The sequence below is a fragment of the Ipomoea triloba genome, chromosome 6, assembly GCF_003576645.1.
Source record: "Ipomoea triloba cultivar NCNSP0323 chromosome 6, ASM357664v1".
In the NCBI taxonomy this organism is placed as follows: Eukaryota; Viridiplantae; Streptophyta; class Magnoliopsida; order Solanales; family Convolvulaceae; genus Ipomoea; species Ipomoea triloba.
The window spans coordinates 10601193-10626251 of NC_044921.1; the positions used below are offsets into that span (position 1 = coordinate 10601193).

A 25059-nucleotide genomic window follows, 5' to 3' on the forward strand; every position below is an offset into this window, starting at 1 on the left:
TAAATTATTGCATGGACCATGGTCCACACAGCTGTGGGGACCAAAAATAAAAAGTATATTATTTTTGTACTGTAGGTACATTATTTGATATATACTATCAAATAATGTTCCTACAGTACAAAAATAATATTCTTTTTATTTTTGGTCCCCACAGCTGTGTGGACCAAAAATAAAAAGTACATTATTTTTGTATTGAAGGTACATTATTTTTGTACTGTAGGTACATTATTTGATAGTATATGTCAAATAATGTACCTTCAGTACAAAAATAATGTACCTACAGTACAAAAATAATATACTTTTTATTTTTGGTCCACACAGTTGTATGAACCATGGTCCATGCAATAATGGGGTAATCTTAGTTTTTGATTTGGGATTATTCTTGCAACATGTATCTTTTTTTTTTTTTAAATACAAAATAATGTGATAATAAATGTTGTTAGATCATAAGGAACTGTAGCGTCATTCTAAACTTTCTATGTATAATTTTTTTTTTTTTTGTTGAATACTGTTCATACATCTCAACCTACTCACCTACTCAAGCACCAAGGAGCCAACACCTAACTAGGGATCAAACCTATGACCTCTCAAATGTGAGGGCTATAACTATGCCACTTGACCACAAGACATTTGACTTTTATATATAATATAAATAAATACATATGTTATATTGTACACTTACAAAATATTCTTTTTATTTAACCATTTTTCCTTTTACCGTCAAAATTTGTAAAGTAGTATAACAATTTGTACAATATAGTTACTGTATTGTATACTTACAAATTCTTTCCAATTTCACATTTCTTTTAAGCTCGTGAAGTATTGATAATTTTAATTGACATTTTCTCTTTATAATTTTATCATGTATATATGTGTGCATACACACACATATATGTATTCAAATGAGAATATAATTCTCCTGTAAAAAGTGATGATTGATTATAGACTAAGATTAATCAATAGTTGAGAGTTTTAGTAAAAAATTTATGTGGTCAATTTTAAAATTATCGTAAACTTCTAAGTTTAGAATATTTATAAAATTGATAAAATTCTTTTTTTTTTCGTATTTTCTAAATTTTCAGCAACTATTAGATCAAATCAGTCTTTACATTTTACCTAAGAATTTGTCCTCTCATATACATATATACATACATACATATATATATATATACACACACACATACATACATAAATACATACACACACACACACACACACACACACACACACACACACACACACACACACATATATATAAAAGCTCATATGTGGACAGGACTTACCATTCGGTCGGTGTGGATTGTACGATTAGGTATCCATAAATGCACCACAAAATGTTCAAAAAATGTGGCAAAATGAAATGCACAAATGCACCACACCTGATAGTGCATTTCCGAATACTTTGTGGTGCATTTATGCATACCTAATGGTGAGTGACCGTGCGACCGCATGGAAGCCCTGTCCGCATAAGAACCAATCTTAACCTTACATATGGAAAAATCGGACGGATCAGATCAATTTTTTTATAAAAAAAAAATATAATGATATTTTCGTAATTATCACCAGCTTAATATGCAAACTTGAACACTAAAATGTGCAATAATTCTCATTTTTTTTCAAGTTTGCACATTTAGTATTAACATTTTGCATATTTAGTATTAAAAGATTGCACTTGCAAAAATGTGTAAGTGCATTGCATTTAGGGTTTCAATTTTAGAGTTTTTGGTTTTATTTGATTTAGTGGTTGACTTTTTACTGATTAAGGTCAAACATTTACTGTTTAGATTTAAAATTTAGATTTTTCGTTGATTTTATAAAGTTATCAAGTTTGCATATATAAGTGTTCAAGTTTGCATAGTGAAGTTATGATAATTATTTAATTGCCACCACATTTTAAAAAAAATCTAATCATATCTGTTAAATTTTTTTTTTTACATATGTAAGGCTGAGATTAGTTCTTATTTCCTTGTTTTCCGCAGAATCCTTAGCATATATATATATATATATATAGAGAGAGAGAGAGAGAGGGGGGAGAGAGAGGGGAGGGGGAGGGGGGTGGTCGCCGGTCGGGAGAGAAATAGAGAGAAGCTGAAAATCATTATTCTAACGAATAATATAACGTGCTAGATAGAAAAGGACCTCCAAATTTAGAATCATTTAAGAATGAAACAGTACTAACGTTAAACTTCTTTAAATTAAAATAGACCAGAACATCCCTGAATACCATATATTCTTCTTCTCTGATAATATAGATTCCTTTCTCGCTGTTGTTTACTCAACCGGTATTTCTGTTTTTCTTTTTTCTTTTTTCGATTACATGGAAGGGTGCTTCTTTTTTCTTTATCTCATAATAAAATTGATATACAAATAAATAATAAATGAATAAACTTAATTATAAAGAAAATATCATTTTTAATTCCTTCGATTATAATACATGTATTAATTTTGGTCATTAAGACATTAACTATTAAAATTTTTAAGTTAAATGCATGACTATTCAATTTGTGTCACATTTGGTCCTTGACTATTAACATTTTCAAATTAGGAGCATGACTATTCAATTTGTATCACATTTGGTCATTGATGACAACTGGAGCTAGTATAGAGGAGGGATGAAATGGTCAGCAAGTGAGAATGGACGGGAACAACCACAAGAATGTTGGTCTGGCACGTTTAGAGGTCACAGAGAATTACGGAGCCTAGATGCTAGTTCAAAGAGCCTTGATGCTACAATTGCTGTCAATAGAGGATGAGGATAAATAATTCAAAATATATGGTTACAATATATATATATATATATATATGTATGTATGTATGTATGTATGTATGTATGTATGTATGTAATTAAGTATTTATAAAATATATTCCTTAATTAAAACTTAGGAATATGTTAATTTTAACTTTTTTTTTTTTGATAAGGTATCATCTTTTTGTTCACCGTCATTGTATAGCATCTATATAACGGTCATGCATCAATTTTTTTTTTCTATTTTAATGCCCAAATTTAGGAATAATGATTTCTTTTATAAGGAAAATAATTCATTTTTAAGAATCATATTCTTGAGAATAATAACTATTATTAAACAATAGAATAAGTTTATTTTCTTTAAAAAAAATATTATTTCATTTTGAGCATATTCTGTGAACTAATTAACTAAACATATAGTCAAATATTTTATATCCTGTTTTACTTTTACCTAACAAATGAATTGAATTTTACAAAAGTTACTCTAAATCATAAATAAATTCTTGCTATATGCATACATTAATTTTTATAGATTATGTAATTAATTTAACTTGTGACATACTATCCTTTGCCACCTGTATTATGAAGAAGAAAGAACGACTCGTAAATGCAATTCATGATTACATTCTAATAACACCAAAACGGGTGAACTTGCTTTTCATGATTACATTCTAATAACACCAAAACGGGAAAAGTCGCTTAAATATTTCCATTCTAAAATCAATAGTTATATGACGTATCCGAGTCCACCTTTCAAGATAGATCCGTGTTTATTTATATACTGAATGTACCCCATTCAAATTATAAACATTTAATTTTAAACATTCAGTATATAAATTATAAACATCCAGTATGTAAATTATGTATTTTGGACCGAGTCCACAGAATAATTTACCTTATAAAATAGCCGCAATAATTTGGATTAATTACACTTTGCCCTTGCTAATCTATTGTAATTATAATAAAAGATAATTTTGTAAACCGTTCTGTTTGGTTGAGAATTTTTTTAAATTATTTACATTTTTTATTTTAATTTTAATAAATTAGTAATTCTGTCCCACAATTTTTAAACTTAAATTTATTTTTCTCCTTTTTCATGTAAAGATAAAATTATTGTACAAAAATATCATCAAAATACTCTAATTGTGATTTTTTAAAGATAACACTCATATTGAATTTTGTTTCAATTTTTTAATTAACCTATATTTATATTAAATCATAATTGAATGTTCATTAATTTATTATTATATGTTCATTTAATTGAATGTTCATTAATTTATTATTATATGTTCATTAAGTTATTATTATATGTTAATTAAATCACCACTACAAATTCATCATCGTAAATTTATTAAGTCATTACAAGGTCTATAACATTCTGCTCTCTCTAATTGACAAAGTATATTCTCCTAAATTTTGTATATTTTATTCAAATAGTGAAGGTTATTTGAATTTGTCAACATAAATACTTAAAACAACCATTACCACAAACGTATTTTTTTAAAAAAAATAGTGGAATAGGCTACACAATCACAATTACACAATTACAACTATCTTTTTACTAAAAAAAATTATTTATGCATGTATGATCAAGACAAAATATATATATACAAGTTCACGTTCATTATTATTTATTTAATCATAATATAATACTCATAATAATTCAATTTAATCATAATAAGTTATATTTGAGCATTATTCAAAGATGACACTAGTTAGAAGCTGCTGCTTGCACCCCATAATTGTTAAGAAATTCTAGAGATAAATTACATCTCAAATTGTTATTTTAATATAAGGAAAATAGCAGTTTTAGTTCATCAATTATACTTATATTGTAGACTCGATCTATTAACTATTACCATACACAAATTTTATCCTTTAATTATGTGCAAAGTGACAATTTTAGTCAACCACTAACAAATTATGTTAATATTAATAGTGCATTTTAAATTTCAATTTATTGAGGGACATCTTAGTCATTTTTTATTTATATCATTCTGTATTAATAATTAAGTAATCATTGAGTTTTACAAACATTTTTTTTTTGCTTTTTGTTTTGCCATTGGAGCGTAGTTAAAAATTCAAAATTATTTTGGTTTCTAAGTGTACTAAATATTACTAGTTAAAATAAATATTACGAATTTAAGTATGTCATTTTCATGTCAATAAGTCAGAGTGAGTCTTCAATCTATAAGCACTTTCAATTCATATGTCATTTCCATTTTCTAAAAAAAAAAAGAAAAAGAAAATATAAAAGAGAGTAGAGGTTCTACCACAATTGCATTTTTGATTTTTCATTTACAACAAGACATCACAAAAAATAAGCATATTAAACCATTCACAAATATAAAAATTGTTATGAAATAGTTTGTTCACATAAAAATTGTTAATATGAAAAAAAAAAAAAAAGCTGATATGAACACACTCACACACACACATATATGAAACCAAGCATATAAATATCACCTTGATTATATTTAGAAAGATAAATTCATTTTTTGACCAGTAAATTGACATTTAACTTTGATGCTAAAGATAAGTGGATACATGATTATAAATCTTAGAAAAATAGTACTCCTTCCATCTCATTTTATGTGTCTGGTTCGATTAACGAGGCTTGACTAGAGTTATTTTTAATCTAATTTTTCATAATATTAAGTTTAGTATTAGTATACAAAATTTATATATTTAGAAACTACACTAAAAGTACTATTAAATATAAAAAATTAAATTTAAAAATAAGTAAAAAAATACTAAAAAAAATAAACAAATAAAAAAGTGTTGGTTTGACCAATGAATAGTAAGTATGACAGATAAAATGAGACAAATTGAGTAATTTTTTATTAAAAATGAAGAGAATCGATATATATGAAGATTTAATTGAGGGAATTTGAGAAAACTCTATGAAATGACTAATATGTCTTTCAATAATTTTAGAATTTGAAGTGCAATGTTAATTTTTAGCTACACTCCAATTGCAAAAAAAAAAAAAAAAAAGTGTGTGTCAAATTCAATGATTAGTTAATTACTTAATACAAAATGATATAAATAAAAATAATTACGGTTTCCTCAATACTTTATAAATTTAAAATACATTATTAATATTAACATAATTTGTTAGTGGTGGACTAAAGTTATCACTTTACATATAATTAAAGGAAAAAAATTTATGTATACTAATAATTCATGGAACAAATCTATAATATAGGCATAAACATTGGTCAACGATAAATGCATTTCCAGCGCATTATAATTTTACATTTTGTCTCTTATAATTTATGGAAGGGAAAATTGTAATTTATCCCCTCCATAATATACCAATTATCAATGTCACCCCTGAATTATTAGTGGTGTAAATATTGCCCCTCCCGTGGTGTAAATATTGCCCCTCCTTCATTATGGGAGGAGCAATATATGTATCATTTTTTAAAATTGAGGGACAACATTTACACCACTAATAACCAGGGGTGACATTGATAATTGACATATTATGAGGGGCAAAAATTACAATTTTCGCTTTATGGAATTAGAAAAAAATCTTTATTTCATGCTCATTAATTATTTACTTTATAGAGCTCCAAATTCCCTTTTTAGTCCAATAGTTTAATGATCACTTTTAATTAAACAGAATATAATAATTTTTACATTTTTGTATTTAAAAAATCAGATAAAAATATTGGTTATAGTAAAGAAAATAAAATGAAACTCAATGAATATAATTTCTAATGAGTTAATTCCATTTTTTTCTCATAGATGTATAGGTGACAATCCAGTTTTAAAATAATCTTCCGTCAATAAAATTATTTAACTGACATTTTAAGGATTTTGTTGATGGAGGACTAAATAATACTAGGACCAAAGGAAATATTTGAAAAAGAAAAATTATAAATGGATTTTTACCTATAGAAAAAAAAAAAACAGAAGGAATTAACTCATTTCTAATCAGACTTGAAATCAAATTTAAACACAATATACTTTGGAACTAGGAAGAAGGTTGGAATTGAGCAAAAGGAATTGGAGTGACGTTCACGGCAAAGTCTGTATGTGTAAATTTGGCATTTCAACTGACATCATTCTCATACCGTTTCTAATTTTTCCTTTGTTCTTATTGTTTTTTTTTTCTTTAAAAAAATTTCAGAGAAGATTCCGGTCTGAAATTGGTCAACCACACGTCTGCCCAGCTATAACACTTGGAAGAACAACTCTGAGTGAAACATAAAAACAACCGTAAAACCATGCATGTCTAATTACTATGTTGTCAGTTCAATTCAACAACTCCAGCTGGTTCTTCAATAATTTCTTCCTTTTTCTTTTACAAGAATCAGCAAATACCGTAAACAAAAAGGTTTTGGATTCATACAGGTAAGTGCCCATAGTTTTCTACTTCTTTCTGGATTTTTTTCAGTATATTAACACAATTCTGATATGGGTTTTTGAGTGTTGGGCGAGTTGAATTATTGATTTTCTAAATCTGTTGAGGAATCATGTTTTAATTTTTTGAATTCTCCATTAAATTTTGTTGTGGTTGGGTAATTATGAAATTCTGGTTTTGTTGTCAGGTGATAATGATGAAATTTGACGGTTATGTTCCAATGTTTAAGTCTGAAAAAAGGAGGCTGTTGTGGGTACTTGGAGTGCTGTTTGGATTGGCTATAGTGGTTCAGTATTTTGAGCTTCCATATGGAACTGTTACTACAGTGTCCTTTTCTCTTCATGGTTTGGGGTGGTGGAATTCAATTGGTATGAATGCAACTAATCATGTGGGGGGTAGTGTTAGTTTGGGTTCTGAGACTGAAATCAAGAATGGATTTGTGTTAGGCAATGAAGGTGGAGGTGATAATGGTAGGGGTGATGGGTTCAATTTTAGTGTGCAGACGGGCGCCAAAGCGCCCGAAAGGGCTACAAGATTTGAGGGTGGAAATGGTGTAGTAGCCCCTCCTCCGGCTAACTCGTCTGTAGAGCTAATGCCGACGATTTCACCATCCCCGTCTTTGTCCCCCTCGGGTGGGCAATGGCACCCTAATGCAACTTCGATAGCTTCTTCTGCAGTTTCGCCTAGTCCCGGGGAAGCTAAAATGGTCAAGAATGTGACTACTGCAGTAGTTAAGCCTCGGAGTCTGCCAAGTGACCTTAGCTTATCGTGTGAGAATCCTCTGGTAAAGAAAACCGCCTTGGTGAATAAAGCAATGGCAGCGGTGCCAATTTCAGAGATGAAGAATATGCTACCTCCCAATCATTCTTCATTCCTTCTGATTGTATGTCCGATTATTCCTAATCCAAATCTAGATTATTACGGGAAATGTATTGTTGTTTTTTACCCTTTTCTGTGTTTAATGATATTGAATGATTTATGCAGAAACCACTCTGGCCTTCGGTTGTTGATCAAGAATTGCTAAATGCTAAATCACAAATCGAGAACGCAGCCACTGTTCAGGATGATGGTGCTGACCTGCACGCCTCTGTTTACTGGAATGTTTCCAGGTTTAAAAGGTAGCTTAGGCTGCATATCAAATACTATAGCCGTTTTCAATTGGTTTCAGTTAATTTGCCACAATTAGGTATTAAGTTGGGAGACGGGTTGAATTAAATCTCATGGATCTTCTTATATAATTAAGCGGCTACTCTAAGTAGCGTTTCAAAATAAGCTAGTAGCTACTAGCTTTTAAGCTTTAAGCTTTAAGTTAGGTTATAAGTTAGGTTTTGCCAAACAGAGCCATAAGCATTATTGCCAAACAATAGCATTTCAAAATAAGCTAATAGTAGTTTCTGCTGCAATTTACTGATTTCCTAGTAGTATATTGGGTTATTGGACAGTTGAATACTATTGTTAACACTAATCCATTTCACATTTGAAACTCTAGACATTAAACAAGAAGAATCAAAATTTAAGTTGATTATATTGTTAATGGTAGCATGTTTGGTTGGACTATGAGTTTTAACTTTATTTGAAGTTATCCTAATCTATCAAAAACAGGAGCTACGAGTTGATGGAGAAGACACTTAAGGTTTACATCTACACCGAGGGAGAAAGACCAATATTTCATCAATCCGCCGATCTGACGGGTATATATGCTTCAGAAGGCTGGTTCATGAGGCAACTAATAAACAACACGGGTTTCGTGACAAACGACCCTAGTGAAGCACACCTATTTTACCTACCTTTTAGTTCTCATAATCTTGAAAAACACCTCTACGTGAGAGACTCTCACAGCTTTACGAACATAATCGAATATATGAAAAGCTATGTTGAATTGATCAAAGGAAGATACCCTTTCTGGAACAGAACCTGTGGAGCTGACCATTTTCTCGTGGCCTGCCATGACTGGGTGTGTTTTCGTGAAATTTGGTTTGATTTATTTAATGTTGAATGAAGGTTTTATGGTACTGACATAAATGTCTGGGCTAACTTGTTAGGCTGCAGAGGAAACTAGGTACGATATGGCTAACTGCATAAGATCTCTCTGCGTTTCTGATCTTCGAGAAGGCGTCCAATTGGGAAAGGATGTTTCTCTCCCAGAAACATATGTACATTCGTCGAGCAATCCCCTGCAAAGCCTTGGAGGATATCCACCTTCCAAGCGCCGTTTTCTCGCTTTCTTTGCAGGTCAAATGCACGGTTATGTTCGCCCTACTCTCTTACAATATTGGGAGAACAAAGATCCCGACATGAAGATATTCGGGCATATGGACAGGAAAGACTACATAGTACACATGAAGAGCAGCAAATACTGCATCTGTGCCCGGGGTTACGAAGTCAACAGCCCTAGAGTGGTGGAGGCTATTTCGTATGAGTGTGTTCCCGTGATCATATCAGACAACTTTGTTCCTCCGTTTTTCGAGACTTTGAACTGGGAATCCTTTGCTGTTTTCGTCCTCGAGAAGGACATCCCGAACCTCAAGAACATACTTATGTCCATCCCAGAAAAGACGTACCGGGAGATGAAAACGAGAGTTAACCGTGTGCAAAGGCATTTCCTTTGGCATTCTCGTCCTCAGAGGTACGACATCTTTCATATGATACTTCATTCCATTTGGTACACTAGAGTTTTTCGGACGGTACAGTAATTATATTACTTGACCAGAAAAAATGTATGCCCTTAGCTTTTTGTGTTAAAGTTCTTTGCATATGCTATAGAAAACACCTGATGGAACATCGCAGGTTCGCTTTTAATTGTTATTAACTTAATTACGGTTATGATCATCAGTAAAAGTTTGTGTGTTTTAATTCTATTCCCCAGCCTCTTTTTTCTTTTTGTGTCGGGAGTTATTGTTCCAACATTATCTTAACTGTGCATATATTTGGTGCTAGTCATGACTAGCATATCAGTTTTTGACTGACCCACTCCTTGAATTGAATTAACCACTAACGAGGCGTTTGGTTGGAGGGAAGGAATTAGGTGGGAAAAGAATAATGCGGGAATTGATAGTGTTAATACTAACTCACACTGGTCGGCTACTTAGATAGTTTTCTTACGGTCGTTAGGTCGGCCACTCGGCCCGATCGTTCTTCGGTTCGACAGCCTCAGCTCGGTCGTGACCTTGATTGATTGACGGTGGTCCTGTTGGGGCCGCCACGTGCTCCTTACCGCCTGGGCAAGGAGCAAGGTAGACGCATGCACGCCACGTGCTCGCTATGCCGGAGCCCCGGAGGTCGCCACCTTCCCCTCTTATAAATACCGCATTAATGAGGAGAGAGAAGGATCTTTGGCTGGATTCGAAACGAAGCCTTGAAGAGTGCTTGGATAGTAGGAAAGCCCACTGCCGACCCGCCGAGCCCTTCGAGCCATTTTGTATTGTATTTCGGGGCTTTGATCCATTTAAATAATAAGAGATCGTATTTACCCGCTTTATCATCGTATCGCCGTATTTAGCGTTATCAGGAATAAAGAGAGAGTTTAAATTCCAGTGTTTGGTTCGCAGGAATAAAATTACTGGGAATTTCAATTCCAATGTTTGGTATACATGGGAATTGAGAGGGAATAAGTAGTATAAAGTCCAAAATGTCCATTGTTGTTGTTGTTATTATTATTATTATTATTATTTCTAATTGACAAATTAATTCAAAAATTGTTAGAGTTGTTGCATATAAAGAATGCAAATTTTGAAGAGTTCTGCATATAAAGAATTCAAAGAAACATACATGAAAGTTGTTGTATATAATTAAACAATGCATATAAAAAATGAAAATTTTGAATAGTTGTTACATATAAAGATTTAAATGAACATACACAAAGAGAAGTCGAAGAATAGTACAAACTATAATTTAGAAGGGAATGTCAAATATCAATTTTAAGTTTAAAAGGGGAGGGGTAATTTTGTCTCATTATCGTCTTTTTTTCTTCCTAAAATCTATGGAATTAGGCAAAAACTTGTGTGAGACCGTCTCACCATGAGACGGGCAGGGTTGGGTCGGGTCAAGATGCAAATGTAACACTTATATGCACAAATGTCATACTTATATGATCAAATGTAATACTAATTATAAATAAAAATTTTGTTACTTATAAGGGTAAATGTAATACTTTTAAGGGAAAATACAATACTTTTACATTTTTATTTAAAAGTATTATATTTTTCCTCAAAAGTATTATATTTGCCCTTATAAGTAAGAGACACTTGTCAACATTACTTATTATGAAAAATGTATTACTTTTTCTCTTATAAGTAACAAAAATTGTATTCTTGATTAGTGTTATATTTGAACATATAAGTATGACATTTACACATATAAGTATGACATTTGCATGGTGCTTTTACCCGACCCGACCCATCTCACGAATAAGGATCCGTGAGACGGTCTCACACAAGTGTGACCCATGGAATTAAAATCCCATGGGAGGCCATGTGATTCTAATTCCATGAAAATGAGGGAATTGCAATTCCCTCCAACCAAACGAAGGAATTTAATTGCATTCGGAATTATGTGAAAATTAAGTGGGGATAGAATTGTAATTCCCCCCAACCAAACACCCTGTAAGGGTGTGTTTGGAAACTGAAAAATAACTTCCGGAAAATGTTTTTCGGGTTTTCTGCGTTTGGCAAGATGGGGGAAAATGAGGTCAATGGAAAATGATGTCTTAGTCAAAAGAAAATATGTATGTTTTACGAGAAAATGACTTCGGCTTTTTTTTTTTTTTTTTGGAAGTCATTTTCTAAGGGATATACACATGCAAAATTTGTCAAAATAGTGTGGTCTTAGTTTTTACTTTTTAAAACACTAGTCCATGGCCAAGGACCTTATGGTCCAGTGGCATCAAACCCTTCCCTTTATACGGGAGGTGGTGGATTCGAGTCTCAGTGACTATAGGTATTGTAATATAGTCAGTAGTATTCATAAAAAAAAAAACACTAGTCCATGGGTTAGGGATTATGCAACCCTAGCCCGACCCACTCGGGTTGGCGGGCCCCGTGGGCCGGCCCGCAGTTTTCTTTATTTATTTATTTTTTAATTCAAAGTTCAAAAAATAAGTAAAGTCTACAAATATTAATATTGTGAATTTTCAATCCAACTTTAAAGTCTAAAAAAAATTAATATTAATTCAAAGTTCAAAATAATAAATAATGTCTACAAATAATATTTAGGGCCTCGCTTGCGGGGTGCGGGTCATGCCCGTTAGGCACGCTATTTCGCGAGTCCTCTTTTTTTTTTTTTTTGGGTCCTAACATACGAAATTTATAATATATTATACACTCAAAACGGAAAATGGGTAAATGAAAAATTCATTATCAAAATAAACCCATTTGAGTTTAAAAAAAAATGAAGTATACAATTTTGCTCATTTTCTGGAAAATAAAAAGACAATTTTTCGTTGTGCAGCCAAACACCGGAAAAGAATTTTATTTTTTTTGAAAAATGACTCATTTTTCAGAACTCATTTTCGAGTTTCGAAACACACCCTAAATAACAAAGGAAATAAATAAATAAATAAATAAGACACAAGAACAATGAAATACAATACTCTCTCTGTCCTACATACTATTCATTGGTCAAACAAACTCTTTCTTCTTTGTTTATTTTCTTTATTATTTTTTAACTTATTTTTAAATTTGATTTTTTTTTGTGTTTAATAGTAATTTTAGTGTAGTTTCTAAATATATAAATTTTGTATATTAATACTAAACTTAATATTATGAAAATTTGAATTGAAAGAACTTCAATCAAGCTTCGTTAACCGAACTAGATCGAAAAGTCTGATTCAATTGTTATACGGTTAGTACTATCAAAGTGGGCTGAAACTCGCAGGCCGACCCGCGCCCATACCGCGGTGAAGTGGGTTAGGATTGTAAAAAAAGTGATTCGCGAAAGAGCGGGCCAAGCCTGCTAAGGTCTGTGGCCCGCGTGGGGTCCAGGCCAACCCGCGGGCCAGACCCTTTTATTAAAAAAAGTTATATATATAAAAACTTAGTGTACTATTTACGCAGCACACTAAGATTATATATATATATATATATATATATAATCTATTTATTTATTTTATCTATTTATATTAAAAACAATAATTATAAAAAAAAATTCGCAGGTTGGCTCGAGGGGTCCGTCAACACGTGTGGGCGCTGGTTAAGGTTACATGAACCCTAGCATGCGGGCCGGTCCGCAAAAATCTATTAGAAATTAGGCCCGCAGTGGGGCGAGTCTAATTGGGCGGGCCGACCCGCTTTAACAGTATTATATTATATACAGTGGACCATGCTTCAAAAACGTCGTCATTTTTAAAAATTTTTTTTTTATAAAAAGGTAAATATCATTAATTGGAGAAAATATCACAATGCAAATACAATTTGGTGGAGCATCATCAGTTCTATACTCAGGTTCATCAGAATAACATAAACTAGCACTTCTACCTAAAGTATGAGTATTTCCATTCAACTCGCATCTCACAAACTTAAAACTAACTTGCCCGCAAGCATGAGCAAGTTCCTTTATAGCTTTAATAATCAATCCAACATAGGTTAGACTAATATCGTTCACTTAAAGCTTTGTCCAAAGTGTTTGACAATCAGTCTCAATAACATACCTCCGAATCGACTAGTCCTTAATCCAAGTTAACACCTCATTTAACGCCATTGCCTCAGCAACCTCCAAATTCAGAACACAATTCAAAAGTCCGCATCCTGCTGCCACAAAATGCTTTGCGTGATATCAAACAACAAAACCAAAAGCCACCCTTCCTCTCTCCTGAAAAACGGTTGCATCTACATTGCATTTTAAAACACTTATTGGAGGTGGTTCACATGCTTCAGTAGATTGTATCGCATGCATACCATCAGTCCGAACAAGCATAGCAACTTCGCCAAGAGCTCTGTCTAGCCATGATATTTTTAAGGGAAAAGTGTCAAATTGACCCCCTAAGTCGAGTGAATAGTGTAATTGGATCCCGTAACTAAAAAAAAGCTCCATTCAGATATCCTAAATCTGTAAAATTGTCCAATTAAGTCCAAAGTAACTTGTTTAACAGGTTAACTTCACGTGGTTGACACGTGTCTTTTTAAAATATTTTTTATTTTTGTTTTTTTTTTATAAATTTATTTTATTTATTAAAATATATATTATATATAAAAAATAAAAAATAAACAAAGCCACATGCTATTCCTCTGCCGGCGTTCTTCTCCAGCAATTTCTACGCCACCGATCACCAACCATCGCTACAGTGTTTCGCCAGAAGAAGCTGCTATGCCGTTGGATACTGCAGGTCGACGAACGAGAGAGGAGTCCGCCAATCTATTGCTGCTGATGGCTCGCCAAGCGCGCATACAATTCTGATGGAATATGCAACTGTTTGCGGGTGACTCAAGAGAAGATCAGAGAGTGAGTGAAACCCATTCTTAGCCGTCTGCAAATAACTTGCAAGGTTAGCGGGTCCTGAATTTACAGCTGAAGTACGAACAAAATGAATGCGGAGTTAAGCAGCATAATCTACCACGAGATATTATCCCAATAAGAAAACCGCCACGGCTGTGTTTTTCTTTTATTTTTTATATATAATATATATTTTAATAAATAAATAAAATTTATATAAAAACAAAAATAAAAAATATTTTAAAAAGACACATGTCAACCATATGAAGACTTAACTAGTTAAACAAGTCACTTTGGATTTAATTGAACAATTTTACAGGTTTAGGAGATCTGAATGAAGCTTTTTTTAGTTAGGGAATTCAATTGCATTATCCGGTCGACTTAGGGAATCAATTTAACATTTTTTATCATAGGTCATTATTACCATAGTTGATGTTAAAAGCGAAATTTATTCCAAACAAACTAAATAATTTTTGTTTTTGATATAAAAATGTTATTCATGTCTCCTCTGAGTCGTGTCGGCTCTCGCTCTGTAATTGGTACTTAGGGCTGCCCTTAGGGCTTAATTCCAGAGGTTTTTGGCTTCTTTGGCAATGGCGACAGGTATACCACTGTACTTTCCTTTCAATTTTATTAGTGATCGGGTAATCTGCTCATGCAACTTGTTTCATTAGTTGTTTGATTGATAAATTGACCGGTTGTTCTGACAGATGGGAAGAAAAATAAAACCGATGAATCGATTGATTATATTTCGAGGTTGCCTGAATCTGTTATTCATCACATACTGTCATTCCTTCCCTTCCGGCGTATCGTCCGTACTTCTGTGCTGTCCAAGACGTGGAATCGTTTTTGGTCCAATTACCCTAACGTTGATTTGACGTTGGATTTCGGGCTTTACGATTGTCCTCGCCCTCAATTCTTGTCTATTTTCGAAAGGATCATGGACCAGTGCCTTTTTCGAAAAGATTGCATACAGAAATTGGATTTAGATATCAATTTCCCTTTTCTTGAGGAGTTGGTGCCCTTTTTGGATCGGTCGTTGGGGGCTGCAACTGTGAGGAATGTGTCTGAGCTAGTGATTAAACTCCATTGCCGCGAGGAAGGGGATGGCCCATACTGTTTCTATTCTATTCCTCAGGAAGTTTTTACTGGTTCTCTAAAGGTTTTAGACATTGAGAGATGTAAGTTTGAGGGTTGCCATGCTTGGATTGAGCTTCCGTGTCTGCAGAAGTTCAAACTTAATTGCTGCAAATTCTTGGGTGAAAATTTGTTAAATAAGATTCTATGTGGCTGTCCTGAGTTGGAGTTTCTGGATGTTTCGTTTTGTGAGGGTGTTGGACATTGTCTCTCTGTTTTGAGTAAACCTCGGTTGAAATATTTTAAGGTCTTTCATCTTAAAGAGCCTGCAAGGATTGAAGTTTTTGCACCGAGTCTTGAAACGTTCAAATGCAGTTTACTGAAACCTTGTGCTATTGACTTGGCTGGTTGCACTGTCTTGAAATATTTGAAATTGGATGGAGCTGATCTCTCTGCTGATTATGTTCCCCTTCAGGATCTTTTGTCTAAGTTTCATTATATTGAAGAATTGGAATTGGGCAACTGTATAGTTGCAGACAAAATTGAGATCTCGAGTTCATGCCTCAAGAAACTAGTCATAATTGATTATATCAACTTTCCTGGTGCTGAAATTGACATTCCAAATTTACTCCATCTAGACTTCTTGGTTACAGGTGCATGTAATTCTCGAAGTAAGTTACATTCTTGGAATGTTCCAAAGGTGGAAGAAATTCACATGGCATTTTCTGTTCAAACCTTTCTGGCTCTTTGCAGGGCTGGACTAAAAGGTTTTCTTATGAAATTACATAACTATGAGAATTTGAAATTGCTTATTGCATGCAAAGGTTTAGAGGTAAATTTTCATTTTCTCATTCTGCTTAGTTCAAATAAATCCACGAAGCCATTGGCTATTGCCTTCTAGCATTGCTGCTATTGTTGTTGTTCTTATTAGTATATAACCAATTAATTAATGTTCTATTTACAGTTGGAGAAGTTTATTGTGCTTGAGAAACTACATGCCGTTTCTTTTTCTTCTCTCAATACTGTCTTAAAGAAGACAATGCCAGAATTTATTGTCATATCATCCAGGAGGGTTGAAGATATATTGGGTCACATGTTGTATCCTATTAATAGCTCCATTAGTGTATCATTGATATTTTCTTCTCGCCAAAGCATAGAGGTATTGTGTTTGTTTTCATGGCCTTGTATATAAAGATTGCAGCCAGCCTTCAGTTCAGTCAATACGCATTAGTGTGCTTCAATATAATGTCCTGATGGTTTGCTTTACACTTGAATTGCAGTTGCTGTATAGAAATCTGAGCAGTGACAAAACTGTGAAGTTTCCATGTAGGGATTTTCAGTTGGTTTCTACTGAAGAGATAGAGCATGAAATGGACTCTGCATGGAAATCCTTCATGAAGATGCATTCAACTGGTAACGAGACTGCGACAATAATTGTCCAGGGACGTAATTGGTGTAATGATTGGCTCTTTGATTCGAGTTTCTTGTGTTAAACACACTTTAACAATAAAAGATTAAGAAACCGGAAACTAGAACTCTGGGTTTACTAAATAATGTCGTTTTGTTTAAATTAGTGCGATTTCTCTCCTCTCTTTTTTTGGTTATTAGAAACACGTTTGTGTACACCATAATTTTTAAAATTATATCATAATCATGATTTTGCTTTAACTTTATTATTACATATAGACTTACATTTCACATATCATGAACTTAGTAGTTAGAACAATATTATAATTACTTGACATGATATATTTGCACTTTTGTTAATAAATTATGTATTTACATATCTAAGTTTATGTATTTACTGGGAATGTTGACAAAATAGGAATCGTGATAATTTTGTACTTATTTATAAAATTTTTAAAATTGAGTAGAATTAGAGAAATTAAGTCTGATGAATTGCAAGCTAAAGAAGAATTCGAAAAATTGTACAAAATTTTGTGGTGAATTATAATTACATAGCAAATGTAAACAATAATTGAAGCCACTACCTATTTCCATAATTTCCCTCTTCAACTTTGGCAACTTCCCCATTCATCTCTTTCTACGCTTCCAGTTTGGGCAGCCATAGGCATAGGCATAGCAAGCATTTTGTCTTCTCTCCTTCTTCACTTCCAATTAGCGCATCCATATGAGACAAACTTCGGAGATGCAATATTCAGCGGCATGAAATTGATGGAGAAGCAGGGATTGAGAACGCAAAACCTTGCATCGTCTAAGGTTCTTGTGTTGAAAGTTTGTTATTGTATAAATGTCCATGCCTCAAGAGACTAGTCATAATTTATCCCGCACCCGCCAGCTTTCCTGGTGCTGCACACTTCTCTGCTTTGGGTGCATGTAACTTCAGTTCTTGGAATGTTCCAAAGCTAGAAAAAGTTCACATGGTGTTTAGCTTCTCGACTGTTTACAGGGGTGGAGACTAGAGGAATTCCTTATGAAATTACATAATTACAGGAGTTTGAAGTTGCTTATTGCAATGGCGGCATGCGAAGATGACATGGTAAGTCTTTATTTTCTCATTCTACTTCCTTCCACATTTGAATAACTGCAGCTGGCCATTAATGTTGTATTTGCCGAACTTGATTCTGCCTGAGAAACTGCTTGCAGTTCAGCTTTCGACTCTCAATAAATTCATGATAAAAGGCAGGACAGAATATGCTGCCATGAGGAATTGAGGAGTTTGTATTTGAAACAAAGTGGTGTATTTATAAGTACTTTAAACACTTGATGTATACCAAGTTAACATTTTCTTGATAATGCCAATCGTTGTATTATAAAAGCTGGACATTGAAATTGTTTATGGGAAATGCCAAGCGGCTGAATTGAATTTCCATATTTAATCAGATTTGAGTTGATTTTGAATATTTTGGGAATATGAACATTACCATAATAAAATATAATTGAATTTCCATATTTAATCAGATTTGAGTTGATTTTGAATATTTTGGGAATATGAACCATTACCATAATAAAATAATAAGGTAGATTAGGGTTTATTTGTAAAGGTTATGTCTTCCTCCATACTGGCTCAAATCCAGGTACATCACTAACCTTAAATTCAGCTTCCTTTGTATTTCCTTCCAGAAATTGTTTGATTGCTGCATTAGCCACTTGTCTTTTCTAACAGATTAAACCATGAATGAAACCGGAACATTCGAGGAGGAGTTGTTGGATTATTTTTCGAGGTTGCCTGAATCTGTTGTTCATCACATATTGTCGATCCTTCCGTTCAAGGATGTGGTCCTGGTGCTATAATCGACACTCCAAATTTAGTTGAGCTACACTTACATTTTGTAGGTCCATCCAACTTAGATTTCAATTTCAGTTCTTGGTATGTTCCAAAGCTGGAGAAAGTTCACATGGTGTTTTCTGTTGAAAGCTTCTCGACTGTTTATAGGGCTGGGCTAGAGGGTTTCCTTTCGGAATTACATAATTATGAGAGTTTGAAGTTGTATATTGGAAGCAATGATGGTCATGTATTGGTAAGTCTTTATTTCCTCATCCTGCTTTCCCTTCCACAATTGAATAACTGCAGCAGGCCATTAATGTGTGCATTTGCAGGACATGATTATGCATGAGAAACCGCTAGCAGTTCTGTCTTCAGCCTGTTTGGTAAATGACTGTTGGCAGATTGGGTTGGCTGATTGGGTTAGAAGGTATGATTTGTTGATAATATTAGCTGATTGTAGAAAGTTGTTTTGATAAATTAGTTGTTAGCTAATAGCTGTTTGGTATAATTTCTTTTCTCAAAAAGCTAATTGAAAAGACTGCTTTGAGTAGCCTTTTGAATTTTAGCATTTTGGAGTTACAAAAAGCTCATTAACCAAACAATTAATAGTGGTCAAATAAGTCAATATTGGTTGATAGGCTGATTATTTACCAAACAGGGCCTTTGTCTCTCAATGAGTTCTTGATAAATGCAAGGCTAGACTCTTTTGTCATATCATCTGTTAGAGAAGAAGATTCCTTAGAACATCCTTATCAATGGGAATATTTCAGTTTTTGTAAGTGTGATTAGGAAAAAGAAAATGAGAATGGGTGAATAAAAAAACAAAACAAAACTGAATTTTAAAAAATAAAATACATTTAGGGTCCGTTTGGAAAGCAGAGAAATGACTTCTAGAAAATGTTTTTTGGAAAATGAGTCATTTTTCGGAAAATAGTTTCATTTCCAGTTTTTGGATATATTATGGAAAACTGTCTTTGTGTGTTTGGTTCATTTTCTGGAAAATGGATAGAATTGTATAATTAAATATTGTAATTGTTTTCATTGTAATAGAGTTAGTAGCATTCAAAAAAACATTGTAATTGTTTTATTTAAAATATTAAAAAATCATAATAGTTATTAAAATAATGGTATTTAATAAAAAATAGAATTTATAAAAAAAATAAAAATTTTAATAATTAAAAAAAAAATGTAGCAAAAGTTTCCGGCGGTTTCCCCACCTCTTTGGTCCATGGTCATGGGTGATATGGCTTGATTTTGGTCGAAAACATGCGAAACAGCTATTCTGGCGATTCCGTAAAATGACTTACGAAAAAAAATTTCGTAAATCATTTTCCAGAAAAATGAACTGATTTTCCTTGGTCAACGGAAAACATTTTCCGTTGACCACATTTTCCGGATGTTGCCAAACACAGAAAACTCAGAAAACATTTTCTGAAAGTCAATTTACGGGTTACCAAACACACCCTTAATGTTAATGTTAGGTGCGCCTGACGCGACTGCACTATTGGCTGGGCAAAAAAAATGGTGGAGCCCACTTATTGCTATGATCCTTTGATTTGCAGGACTCCCTTCTTCATTCTCTTTCTTCACTTCTCTCATGCCAACATGGCAATAATTTCCTCAAGAACCGTGTATTATTCATTGGTGTGGATGGCCTTACCAGTAGCACTGTATATGTCAATGCCTATGCCTGGTACTCTTTTCTCGTCTGTCCTTGATATTTTCTTCTCGCCAAAGCATTGAGGTATTACATTGCATTATATTCCTTGCAAGCTAGCTTTCAGTTCAGTCAATAGGCAATATTATAATGTCTTGAGTGCTTGATTTTACTGGTTTACCTGAATTGCAGTTGATGTATAAAAACTTGAGCAAAGCTGAAAAACTACAATCGAGCTTTAATACTTTTGAGCTCGTTCCAACCCAGGAGATAGTCCATGAAATTTTCTCAGCCTGGAAATCCTTCATCAACACCACAACCGGTTACCACACTGCTACAATAATCATGGGTCCAAGGTAGGAACAGTTGGGTGGACAACTGAATATGGTTGGGAGTTGGATGGTTTAAAATAGGTTTCCTAAGAATAGACCATAAGGTAGGTTTGTTTGTTTGTTTTTTTTTGTTTTTTGTTTTTGTTTTTTTTTTTTTTTTTTTTTTTAATATCATCAGGGAGCACCCGTGCAGTTCTTATATCATGGACCGTGGTCCCAAAACGACGTCGTTTCAGTAAGTGGGAGACGGAGTCCGTAATTGACATTACAGTTCATCTCAAAAGATACTGCCTGACATTTGTTTTGATATTATCGAATGAAATTGTAGTTATATCGAAATGTAACTGTAGTTGTGTTGAAATGTAACTGTAGTGTATATGAACTGATACTGAATAACAGTTTCACTTTTGTGTTTTATATTATCGAATGAAACTGTAGTTATATCGAAATGTAACTGTAGTTGTGTTGAAATGTAACTGCAGTGTATATGAACTGATACTGAATAACAGTTTCACATTTGTGTTTTTATATTATCGTATGAAACTGTAGTTATATCAAAATGTAACTGTAGTTGTGTTGAAATGTAACTGCAGTTGTGTTGAAATGTAATTACAGTGTATATGAATTGAAAGTGAGTGGAGCAAATTCATCAGTCTATTTTCATTAATCAAAACGATGTCGTTTTGATGCGCGGTCCACAATGCATTGTGGACCACAGTCCACGATATAATTCGCCGCACCGGTGCGGACGATTTCTTTTTTGGAATGACTAGATAAACTATCTCTCTTTATTATGGTCCATGGAGTAATTATGAGATATTTTAAGAGAAATTTCTAAAAGAATTTTACATTTTTAAATTGAGTTCTTAGCTCTTAGAATCAAAGACTAAGTCGGAAAAAAATTATTATAATTGATGACTAAATTAGGTAAAATTACAATATTTGGAGGCTAACTTATGTAAAATTACTATAGTTGAGGATTAAATTGGGTAAGACCATCAAATAGTCGAGGACTAAATTGACAGATTGATTAATAACTTTTTCTTTTATCTTATCGACCATTTTTGGGAGTGATAAATAAAAGAATTAAAAGATGAAAATAACATAACAAAGATGGTCCAACATGTTGACTTCTATTTTCCTCTCTAGCCAAACACTGAAAACTTGAAGAATAATTTTCAGAAATCATTTTTCGGATTTCTAAACGCATCTTAAATTGAAAATAATTATTTTTTTAAAAAATATTGTAGATTACTGTAGGAGTGTCCATTCAAGCTTTGGACCTTACATAGAGTTTAATGTTTGCTAATATATACCATGTATTTATTAATTAAATTAATATATCAAAATGGTTGTAATTGTTAAATAGATTTAATATTGATAAATAATTTTGAAGTTATAGGTACACAACAAATCAAGTTAGAGGGCTCCTCTCGACGTTCTGTCCCAGGCCAGTGCCCACCTCACCTGCCCTCAAGGCCGGCCCTTTTATCGGTATCAACTTGGAACTAGGAAACATTGGGTGTAGGAGTATTTTAATTTTATACTCATTATTGTTTACCATTTCTTCTCCAACCAAACAAAAGAACCTCTTGTTAAATTTTTGGGAAATGTGTCAAATTGGCCCCCTAAGTCGAGTGAATAGTGCAATTGGATCCCGTAACTAAAAAATGCTCCATTCAGATCCCCTAAACCTGTAAAATTGTTCAATTAAGTCCAAAATGATTTGTTTAACAGGTTAAGTCTTCACATGGTTGACACGTGTCTTTTTAAAATATTTTTTACTTTTGTTTTTTTTTTATAAAATTATTTTATTTATTTATTAAAATATATATATTATATATAAAAAATAAAAAATAAAGTATATTATTCTAATTCATAATACACATTATTCTAACTCATAAAATTCAACAACGTTGTTTTGGACAGTAATCCACACAACTGTGTACAGCGAATATTTTGCCAATCAATCCCAAGTCTTTCGGGTGTAATAGCACTTTGTAACAACTATGTTGAAGGGTGTGTTTGGTAACTCGGAAAATGATTTTCGGAAATTATTTTTTGGGCTTTTGGTGTTTGGTAACATCCGGAAAATGAGTTTTTTTTTTTTTTTTTCCAGAAAATGACTTTCGGACAAAAAATCCGGAAGTTATTTTTCGGAAACGGAAAATGGCTTCGTGCGCTGTTTTTTTTTTTTAAAATTATTTCTAATTTCTAATAAATATTATTAGTTTATATATTTTTATATTTAAAATAAAATAATAAAAATATATAATTATACATTTCTACTTATTTTCCACTCATTTTCCGGAAAATGAACCAAAACACACACAGACAATTTTTCAGAGTACACCCAAACATAAAAAATGAACTCATTTCCCGAAAAATGACTCATTTTTCAGAAGTCATTTTCCTACTTTCCAAACACACCCAAATCTCTCTGGAATCAGGATTAGGGTTTCGAGTAAAACTTGCGTCAACCTCCAATCGTTATATTGTGGACCACAGTGCACATAGCACTGTGGACCCTGGTCCGAAACGACGTCGTTTCGATGTTAGTGGACGCGGACGCGAATGACTCCATGAAATTCATTATCTATAATACACATAATCATTATCTAGAATACACAGAACGTTTGCCTAGAATACACAGAATGTTTGCCCAGAATACACAGAATATTGACACAAAATACACAGAACTTATCCTCCTAACATTCGAATGCACAAACACATCACAACCTGTGTTAATAACATGAATACACAGAATATTGACACAAAATACACAGAACTCATCCTCCTAAACATTCGAATGCACAAACACATCACAACATGTGTTACTAGCATGAATACACAGAACGGTTGCCTAGAATACACATAATAATTGCCTGGAATACACAGAACGATTACCTAGAATACACAGAATATTAACATAAATACAGAGACCGGCCGAAACGGGAAACATGATTTCCAAAAAAAGGGACGGTTAGTTTACAATGCTCAAAACGACGTCGTTTACGTACGTGGTGCACGGTATAATTTGCCGTCAACCAGTTGTTATGCCATGGACCCGCTTGCAAGGTAGACCCAGATTTATGTTCACAATTTCATAACTCTATGTTCACAGTTTTATAACTCTATGTTCACAAATTCATAATTCAATGTTCACAATTTTATAACTCTATGTTCACAATTTTATAACTCTATAAACATAGAGCTCAAACTTACATATATAAATTGTGAACATAGAGTTCTAAAATTGTGGATATAGAGTTATAAAATTTGCCATAATGCAGACTATAAATAAAAAGTGCATTATTTATGTATATAAAATACATAACATATTATTTTATATACTATCAAATAATATACATTGAATATACAAATAATATATTTTTATTATATTTAAAGTGTAACTTGTATTCAAGGAAATTACATTATTTGAGTTAGGGGTGGGCAATTCGGTTTGGTTTATCCGAACCGAACCAAATTCATATGGGAAAGTCCAAATATATGATATTTAAGGGGACTAGTGGCACTAGATGTTCTTAAGTCTTGGCCATAAAACTAGTATGCCTCCTCAATTCATATGCACTCAATGTATAATTGTTTAGCTACTCTTTAATTGATCAAACTGAACATAATCACAATAGCAAGGGTATTTTAAGCCAGGGCCATAGAACTAATATTCCTCCCCAAGAAACTTCCCTAATTCATTCATTCTCATGTTTGAAGTAAAATCGTTTGGTTGATCTATATAAATGTAGATTCACCTAAGGATAAGGCTTTAAATAGGGTAGTACTATGATATTATGTACTTTATGTGCTTTGAAATCCTCCAAAAGAAGTGGAGTATTGACTGAAATTGTAAGAATATGCATAATCTATTCTTAAAGGCACTAAATTCACCTAAAAGGTATTAAGACATGCATAATAAACAATTAATTCAGTCCTAAAAGGCTCTAAATTCAATCTTAATGAACATGCTTTTCTAAAGGCATAATTATAACAATCAAATAATATAATTAGTGCAATAATATATATATATATATATAGATAGATAGATATATATATATAGATTTTGATTCAGGTGCGGCCGTGCTCTCCCGTGCGGCCGTGCGGTTACACACCACTCAATGTTATGAAATACACCACTCAATGTTAAGAAACACACCACAGTGCATATTTGTGTGGTGTGTTTCTTAACATTGAGTGGTGTATTTC

General features: G+C 32.8%; 2 protein-coding genes across 3 annotated transcripts; both read left to right on the forward strand.

Moving 5' to 3' along the window:
- Positions 1 to 6861: 6861 nt before the first annotated feature.
- On the forward strand, positions 6862 to 9976 carry LOC116021591 (probable glycosyltransferase At5g03795). Its single transcript, XM_031262022.1, has 5 exons — positions 6862 to 7108; positions 7306 to 8001; positions 8103 to 8236; positions 8721 to 9072; positions 9161 to 9976. Exons 2-5 carry the CDS (start codon positions 7312 to 7314, stop codon positions 9809 to 9811), a joined length of 1827 nt encoding a protein of 608 aa, XP_031117882.1. The 5' UTR covers positions 6862 to 7108; positions 7306 to 7311; the 3' UTR covers positions 9812 to 9976.
- A 5058-nt stretch (positions 9977 to 15034) lies between these two features.
- On the forward strand, positions 15035 to 17288 carry LOC116021801 (putative F-box/LRR-repeat protein At3g18150). 2 transcript variants are annotated; one of them, XM_031262280.1, is made up of 5 exons: positions 15035 to 15146; positions 15254 to 16274; positions 16377 to 16452; positions 16585 to 16779; positions 16901 to 17288. In XM_031262280.1, the coding sequence occupies exons 1-5, from the start codon at positions 15137 to 15139 to the stop codon at positions 17111 to 17113; spliced, it is 1515 nt and encodes a 504-aa protein (XP_031118140.1). In that variant the 5' UTR covers positions 15035 to 15136; the 3' UTR covers positions 17114 to 17288. The 2 variants fall into 2 exon arrangements, with proteins under 2 accessions (XP_031118140.1, XP_031118139.1); XM_031262279.1 differs by having other exon boundaries at positions 15254 to 16452.
- Positions 17289 to 25059: the final 7771 nt, after the last annotated feature.

What these genes read in the sequence shown, in the direction of transcription:
- LOC116021801 (XM_031262279.1), top strand. An exon ending in TTGCATGCAAAGGTTTAGAG is followed by an intron (nt 16,453 to 16,584) that starts GTAAATTTTCAT and finishes TTCTATTTACAG; the next exon opens with TTGGAGAAGTTTATTGTGCT. An exon ending in CTTCTCGCCAAAGCATAGAG is followed by an intron (nt 16,780 to 16,900) that starts GTATTGTGTTTG and finishes CTTGAATTGCAG; the next exon opens with TTGCTGTATAGAAATCTGAG.
- LOC116021591 (XM_031262022.1), top strand. Translation starts at nt 7,312, where the DNA reads ATGATGAAATTTGACGGTTATGTTCCAATGTTTAAGTCTGAAAAAAGG. An exon ending in ATTCTTCATTCCTTCTGATT is followed by an intron (nt 8,002 to 8,102) that starts GTATGTCCGATT and finishes TGATTTATGCAG; the next exon opens with AAACCACTCTGGCCTTCGGT. An exon ending in TCGTGGCCTGCCATGACTGG is followed by an intron (nt 9,073 to 9,160) that starts GTGTGTTTTCGT and finishes CTAACTTGTTAG; the next exon opens with GCTGCAGAGGAAACTAGGTA.